This window comes from Frankliniella occidentalis, unplaced genomic scaffold, assembly GCF_000697945.3.
Source record: "Frankliniella occidentalis isolate FOCC.00 unplaced genomic scaffold, Focc_3.1 Scaffold66, whole genome shotgun sequence".
Taxonomy (NCBI): domain Eukaryota; kingdom Metazoa; phylum Arthropoda; class Insecta; order Thysanoptera; family Thripidae; genus Frankliniella; species Frankliniella occidentalis.
In genome coordinates this window covers 1,516,193-1,523,942 of record NW_026267196.1, presented here as the reverse complement: position 1 = coordinate 1,523,942, position 7,750 = coordinate 1,516,193, and the positions used below count along the sequence as shown (strand labels likewise).

At 60.4% G+C, this 7,750-nt stretch overlaps 1 protein-coding gene across 1 annotated transcript; it reads left to right on the top strand.

Moving 5' to 3' along the window:
• Nucleotides 1-1,037: 1,037 nt before the first annotated feature.
• On the top strand, nt 1,038-3,721 carry LOC113210878 (uncharacterized). Its single transcript, XM_026429052.2, has 6 exons — nt 1,038-1,263; nt 1,882-2,056; nt 2,151-2,342; nt 2,417-2,553; nt 2,636-3,260; nt 3,348-3,721. Exons 2-6 carry the CDS (start codon nt 1,886-1,888, stop codon nt 3,600-3,602), a joined length of 1,380 nt encoding a protein of 459 aa, XP_026284837.1. The 5' UTR covers nt 1,038-1,263; nt 1,882-1,885; the 3' UTR covers nt 3,603-3,721.
• Nucleotides 3,722-7,750: the final 4,029 nt, after the last annotated feature.

Here is a 7,750-nt window from a genome sequence, read left to right as displayed (position 1 = left end):
AGGGCCAGGCCGGCCCTGCAGCCCGGTAATGGGGCCCAAGCCCAAGCAGGGCCCGGCAGGGCGCGTCGCCCCGAGCCTGCAGCACAAAGGGCTTTTCTGCACCGATATGGTCCTGATTGCCCTGACCGGGGGCGCGCAGGCGAGGCGCACAAGCAGCGCCAAAATAATAAAAAGCGCAGGCCGACTCTTGCGCTGTGCGACTCCTTGCGGGCAGGGCAAGGATTGGTGTGGGAGGTTGGAGGTTTAGGCAGTACCAGGCCCGCAACGCCCCCGCCCATGGGCTGTGCTCTCGTGCCTTCCGGTGTTCACCTCCACCTCTTTAGCACCGCGGGGTCCGTAGCGGGCCAAGCCAAACTCTTGACATTGCTCCACCGCAAGGCCCAGGCGCAGGCCACCGCAGGCGGGGCGGGGCGGGGCGGGGCGAGGCGAGGCGGGGCGTGGCAGGGCGGGACGGGGCGAGGCGGGGCGGGCCGGGGAGAGGCAAGGCGAAATGAGGTGGGCGATATTCCACTGACCCGCCTCCTTAGCACTTTACTGCCTTTGTCTGGAGAGGTGGCCGCGCGAGCTTGCCTCTCTGTGTGTATGTGTGTGTGTGTATATGTGCACACGACGTAGAAACAGAAACAAATGACTGCTTCACGCGAGCGGTCGAGAGTTATACATCGCAAAAATAATATTCATGCATATAACGCCTGAATTCGAATATTCACCCATGCTTATACACACGGCACACAACACGTAAGTGGGAGAGTGAGAATATCAGCAGAAATCCCCCCCTCTTTTCCCTTTCTCTCTCCAATGCCTCCAATGCACAGATGCACTGTCAATGTGCGTGTGCAAGATGGACAAAGCTAAGAGAGACGGAGAGAGAGCCAGAGAGGAAGAGAGGAGGGCGGGAGAGAGAGAGAGTCTGTAATTAGGGCCGGCCCAGGCCAGCGTGCTAAGTGCTTCAATTGGAGCATCTCATTGCCAGAGACACTCGCTCGCGGGTAACTTTGCCCCCCCAGGGCTGCTGGCGCGCTCCGACTGTAGACGAGAGACGCCTTCCGAGTGGTTCCCAGGGAGACGGCAACAGTCGCTCCGCCTCCCGAAGCGCGCCTCGCTGCTCAGGTCGCTGCTACGCGGGCTACGCTTACAGCTGCTTCTTGGAGGCCATATACGCTATACACCCCCAGGTGCCGCAGCTGCAGCGGGGCTCATCAACAGGTGTCGCAGGTGTTCTCGCACACGATCCATCACGGCTATCCACGAAATCTTCCTGAGGTGTGTTTCGTTTCGACATTTAGGATCAATTGGATCAGTGGATCAATTATATCACTTTTACGAAAGCACAATAAGCAGCCGCCCGCCCCAAAAGAAATAAAACCATGGCCACATTCTTCCAAAAGTAATAAGTTATGCGTGATATGAGGCCAGAGTAATAAAAACATCTCACGAGAGTCAAAAAGTTTGGTCATGGGTTCGCAGAGAGGGGTTAGCAGCACCCAAACTGTAAAGCGGTCGGTGGGAGGAGGTGCCCATGTCACAGTGGCAATGCGGTTCAGACGGTTCAGACAACTCGGGCGGCGCGCGGGGCGGGAAGGGGGGCCGACCTGGGTATCGCGCGCGCTCGACTCAACCCGTATAATTACCAACCGAATTTCGAATCGGAACACATCTGACAGCAGATTTTTATGCGAGAGAAGGGGCGGGGCAGGCACTCAGGGCAGCGAAGCGAGAGCGCCGGCGGCCGGCCGCAAGGTTGTTGGGGGGAGGAGGGGGGAGGGGGGGGGTAAGGGAGTGGCAGGGTAAGTACCCACAATCAGAAGGGTTGGGCCATGTGTGGGCATCTGCCTCGCTCGGACCGGAAGGGGTGCTGACCGGTGCGGACGACTCGTGTAGGGGCATGCAGCTGCTGGGGCTGCCGTCGTGGCTGCCCTGGGACAACAAGCCGCAGTGCCCGCCGCTGGTCACGCCGTCCGCCATCGCCCCCGTCACCATCCTGGACCTGGCGGCCTCCAACGACTTCTGGTACTGGGCGGCCGAGATCCTTTCGCATCGGGCGCTGTATCTCCAGGTCAGAGAGGGCGCAGCGAGCGGGCGAGCACGGGGCCGCGGCGCGGAGAAGTGCAACGAGTTCATGGACGCACGCGTCGTATCTGCGTTTCCAGATCGCCGTCGCCCTCGTGCTGGTGCTCCTGGTGCTGGGGCTGCTCAACATCTGCTCCATACAGGCCGAGCTGCTGCTCGGGAGGCGGAAGAAGCCGACCGAGAGCGCGCCTCTCCCCGACAGGCTGGCCGGCCTGGACACGCTGCCCTGCTTGCACTACCACAAGCACTGGGCCGAGGTGGTGGAGAGCAAGGTGAGCAGCAGCGGAGCCTGGATAGAATAGGGGTGGGGCTGAGGACGCGCAACAAACCCTCATGCTCCCCCCAGTTTGACTGGCGGTGCAAGAAGCTGGAGGACAAGTGGAACCGCGCGGCGCCGCTGCTCACCAACCTGGACGGGCGGCTGCGGCGCCTGGAGGGCGAGGCGGGCGACAGCCAGCACACGAACCCGGGCTACCCACCTCCGTGAGTATGCGACCCGCCGCCGGCGAGTGGCGGTGAGGGAGGGAGGGAGACGGGTGTATCACGCCGAGCACACGGCCAGCAGGTACTCGCTCATGAAGCGGCCCCAGTCACCGCGGCCGCGCAACCACGGCCTCGACAGCCTGCCCTCCTGCACCGAGTCCATGTCCACCTCGGCGCCGCCCAGCGCCACGCCCAGCGCCACCCCCAGCGTCGAGGCGCCGCTGGCCTGCGTGCGCACAGTGGAGCGCCGCTCCTCGTCGCTGGACCTGCGCGAGGGCATCGTCCAAGGCGGACGCGGGTGGCCGCGGCCTTGCCGTCGGGGCTGCCCGGGGCCGCGAGCAGAGCAGGCGCAGGGGCAGCACCTCGTGCTGGGCAGCAAGGATCTGCAGCTTAAGTACGAGAGCCCGTCGTGGAGGACCTGCGCCGACCCACCGCTGCCGCCGCCGTCCTGGATGACTGAGCTGCCGCTGCCGCTGCCGCCCCGGCCCAAGTCCTGCCCAGAATCCAAGGGGCTGGCCGACCTCCACCAGACCATCGACGAGAGTCAGATGACGATCGCCACCGAGGAGGAGCCCGCCGTGGGCGTGCTGGTGGGGATCGACCCCCCACACAGCAAGTACGCCGCCTTCAGCCTGGACGGCGTGGACAGCGACAACACGTCCTCGCTGGACGCGGGCGGCCCGGACCCCGACGACGTGAGCCGCCAGGTAAGCACGGGCCCCGGGGCTGCTGGTCAGGTCGCCGTCGACGCTCCGGTCCAGTGACGCCCTCCCCGTCCGCGGCGTGCCCAACAGAGCTACCAGAAGAGTCTGCATCGCCTGAGCCGGCGGGAGCGCGAGGCCGAGAGGCGGGTGCGCTCGACGGTCGCGCCGAACGACAGCCTCCTCGACGGTGACCTGCTCCTCGGCAGCAAGTCCCCCGTGCTGGACGAGCTGCGCTCCTTCCGGGCCGGCCCGGGAGGCGTCTCCGGAGGCGTCCCCGGCGCCGGCGACACCAAGTCGGCGTACGACTCGGGCTGCATGTCGGGCGAGAGCTCCAGCAAGGGCTAGCTCCATAGCAGCTCCAGCAAGACAAGGCGCCGCGCGCCGCAACCTGACGTTCCTCCGCCGAGGAGAAACAATATAGCATATCCAGTACAAAATTGGATGCTTGAGCCGGCAACACGAAATCGTGTTGTAGCTTACCGGTAAGAATGCGGCTGCGCGGGGGGCGGCGGGGGGCAGCAGGGGGCCGGAGGGCCGCGGGGGGGGCGGAATGCAGAGAGAGGCTTGCACCTTATAGCGCACGGCCCGACGTGGCGCGGCGGGGCGCGGCGTCGTGGGCGAACGCTTGCCGATAAAGCGAATCGTGCATTAAAAGAGTTGAACGCTTTTCGCACGCCTTATTGGACGCTTGGCTGGCTAGCCAGATCTACCGGCTGGCCACAAGGCGTTCCCTTCCGCAGGGCGTTCGCTCGGGCGTTCCCAATCGGTCGATCTTCAATTAAATGGCGCAAGTGGTAATTTCGTTCGGTTGATGCTGGGGCCATACTGGCAGGCAGACGGATTGCGCCCCCCCCCCCCTTTTATTTCCCTGCTCCTTCCCTGAAATCAGCTTTTCCTTCGCGACGCCGCGGATCAGGGGCTGCCAGGGCCAGGGAGGCCGGCCACCTGGAGGAAAAGGCGTCCACAGAGCGGTCATTTAATCGGGTAAACGAACTCATCGCATTGGTCATCGCTCAGGATTACTTTATACGCAACAAATTGGAGAGGATTGCCAAACCGGTTCAGGTGTGTGGCGACTGAACAGTAAAGCGGGCATTAAGGGCTCTAAGCGCCTCGCCCGGCCGGGCCAGGTGGGCCCCGCTGGGCCCCGCGCCGCCGCGGTCGCCGCGATCCGCAGAACAAAACCGTTCCGATTGGACCACAACCACACTACTTTATTGTCGTGGCGACGAGCCACACCGAGCGCCGAGCGCCACACGGCTGAACTAGAGTGCATGCTAGGCAGGGCTTCAGGCGGGTGCAAACTGACAGTATACCCCCCCCCCCATTATTTTTCTCCCCCTCTCGTATATAAGGCCGTTCGAGGCGGATCTTCGGACCCGGCAGCTTAACGCTTGCTCCAACGACTGGTTTCTCTCTGTTCTTTGGACTCACTCACACACATTCACGCTCAATCCCCTCCCTCCCCTCCCTCTTCACACGACGTTACAGGCGCGTTTTGTTTTATTTCTTTTCAATTTCACGGGATTTTAATTTATTTCGTTTTTGGAAGTTAAGCGCGGACCTGATCATGATTTTCTCCAGCCGCACCCCCCCCCCTCCTCCTCCTAACCTCCACTCACTTCTTTAGCCTTTCAATTTCCTGACCTGCAACTTCACTTGCCCCCCCCCCTCTCCCCAATCCTTCTCCCCGCCTTCTCTTATCCCGCCAAAGCTAAAGCCTTTCCCCCCGCAGCACGAGAAATAAATAATTCCGATAAGGTTAAGCTGCACGGGGGGGCTTTTTGCTCCTTACGAGGGGAACGCTTGTGCAACAGAGGGAGATGGAAGACGGAGGAGAAGAGATGGGACGAGTTGCAAAGTGCAGAAAGGGCTTAATCGAAGGACATACGGCCTCCAGTTAGGAAATTTCTCCATGGCGTCCAAACGTAAAAGAAAATTTCTCCATGCCGTTCAAACGTAAAAGAACACAAGTTTTCCGACCAATACAGGAATCAAGCCAAACCAATTACTGTAAACTACTCATGTCTACTGTCAGAATCTCCACACGCACTGCACGCTGGATACACACAGACCCATAGAAAAATTTACTTCATACAACCAAATCGGGTTTTATGGAAACTATATTCAGTTAGTACAAGTAACCTAAACAACGTCAGTAGCTAAAATGTCGTCGGTTTTGAACCTGGTTCTGGACAGGGGGTTCTCTGGGTGCTTCACTCTCACGGACTACCCATACAAATGTTTGACAGGGACACTTTTCCCCTTATCTTTTCCCCCCTCTCATATCGGTCCTTCTTACTGAGCGATGCGCTGGGAACTTATCGAAAGCATGCACGACTTGGGGCCCATCTCACTGTTTGTCTGGCAAACACCGCCACCATGGCTGCCCAAGGGGAGGTGAGCGATGCGATGAAGGAGGCAACCGTTCAAAAAGCGTCCCCTGCGTCCCGCGTTCCAGACGCCGCGCAGATTGAACACTGCGCCATTCTTGTCTGGATCGAACAGAGGGCAGACCGGGTAGACTCGCAGGCACGACGCCGGATGGACGCGAAGGGAAGGTGAGTGATAATCTTGGACGGCTCGCGTCCGAGGTAGGTGCAACAGAGCGAGAGGAAATGATGTAGCGTGTGTGTCAGAAAGAGAAAGAGAGAAGCGAGAGAGCGAGCAAAGGGTGCGGTTCTCACGAGTGTACTGCAGCTGGACGTGCCGCGAAACGATATGAAATAAAATAAAATAAAATGGAAATCTCGAAAAATTACTCACGCCGAAAAGAAATAAATCGTAAGCGTTTTGTAAACCGTATACGACGGGGTGATCAGCGAGCTGCGAGCGGAGCGTACGCGAATGCAACACAACGAGAGAAGGGGAAGAGAAAGGAGGGGAGTATCCTTTGATTCTATTCTATGATCCAGATTTCCCATCGACGCCGCGCGGACGTGCCTCCCCGACCCTGACGGGGATCGAACCCGCCCACCTGGGCGGCGCCAGCGGCGGCTCGCCTCCCCCGCGGGGCAGCGATGGCCCTGGCCTGGCTGCCCTGGTGGAGGCGGCGGGGGCGGGACTGAACGCGTTCACGCCTCACTGGAGAAGCTGAGCCCGTGGCCAGGTCGCGCCCGCCAGGCGGCCAAAAGCGCTCATCCACTAATTCCGATGTTTTATCGCGTTTCGACTCGCCCGCTCTGCGCGGCGCGGCTCTGCTGCCTTCGCTCTCGCCACGCCGCCCCACGCCGCGTCCTGGAGAGTGCTTCTGATCGATCAACCCGAATAACTTGTCATTACCGTGAAAGCAGCACGCCGCGCCAGGCCACGTCGCGCCGCGCCACGATGCGTCAGGTTTATAAAACGGCCGGCCAAGAGGACTGCCAGGCAACGGTAGGTTATTGCCGAGCCCCTAAATCTCCGCCAGGTTTACGATCAGCCCGTAATGCGCTGATATGCCTTGGAGAGTCGCGTCGCCTTTGATCCGAAGCGCAGGAGCAGCGCCCAAAAAGCGCGTCGCCAGGGCACCTCTGACTTTTTGTATTAATTTTATTGTCGTCGTTGTCTGGCCGTCATGTCATATTTTTTTGTCGCGAAGAGTGTTTGGTTTATGGTCCCATACTTCCTCCCCTTGGTCGGGTAGCCGAGCCGGTATAGGGGTTGGCGCCAGTGGCGCCTGGCGTGGTGGCTCACAAGCAAAAAAATACGTACAGGTAGTTTGGCAAAAATAAAGGACTGTCTAAAATTAAAATACATTTCTTCGATGAAACTACGTAACAAGGTGGATTATTAGCCCTGCGCACTTCTGTGGTTGGTAATACTGTAACCGCATAAAATAAAATTTAAAATCCTCCCAACTACTGTATGCCCCGACTTTAGCGAGAACTCCAACCAGCCAGCTTGCTTCATTTTCTGTGAGCGGCCCGTCGTCTCCCTAATGTTTGGAGTCAACCGATCCTCTGTTTTCACCTGGTCTGAGTGCGGCGGAGCGGGAGGGACCGCAGGTGGTTGGTGTTTGCGTTACCTGTAACGTCTCCGTCGCCGTCGTACCCCCGAGAAAGCCAACGGGGGGAAATAAAATTAAATAAAAATGAAAAACATACTCCCTCGGTGCGCGGCGTGTTGACACTGCGGCCGGCTCTAAGCCCCGGGACAGGACCCGCCCCGCCGGCGGTCGGCCTCGGCCGTCAGCCCCGATCATTCCGCGTGGCTCCCCGGGCGGCGGGCCACCGGGGCCCAACGCTGCCGGGGTCGCCCGGGAGGGATCCAGGACACAGCGCGCGGCTCGATTAGGGAAGATGTCCTTAATCCGACGCCATCGGCGGGCGTGGCCGCCCAGGACGCGCCGTGGGCGTGCGGGCACAGGACGACACGGGGCGAGGCACCACCACAACCACCACCACCCCGAAAGGGACCGCGATCGTCCATCCACTCGCCTGCTGACCACGCACTGACTCAGCCGGGCCCAGCCGCCAACAAACGCCCCCGCGTCCTCAGACACACACACACAC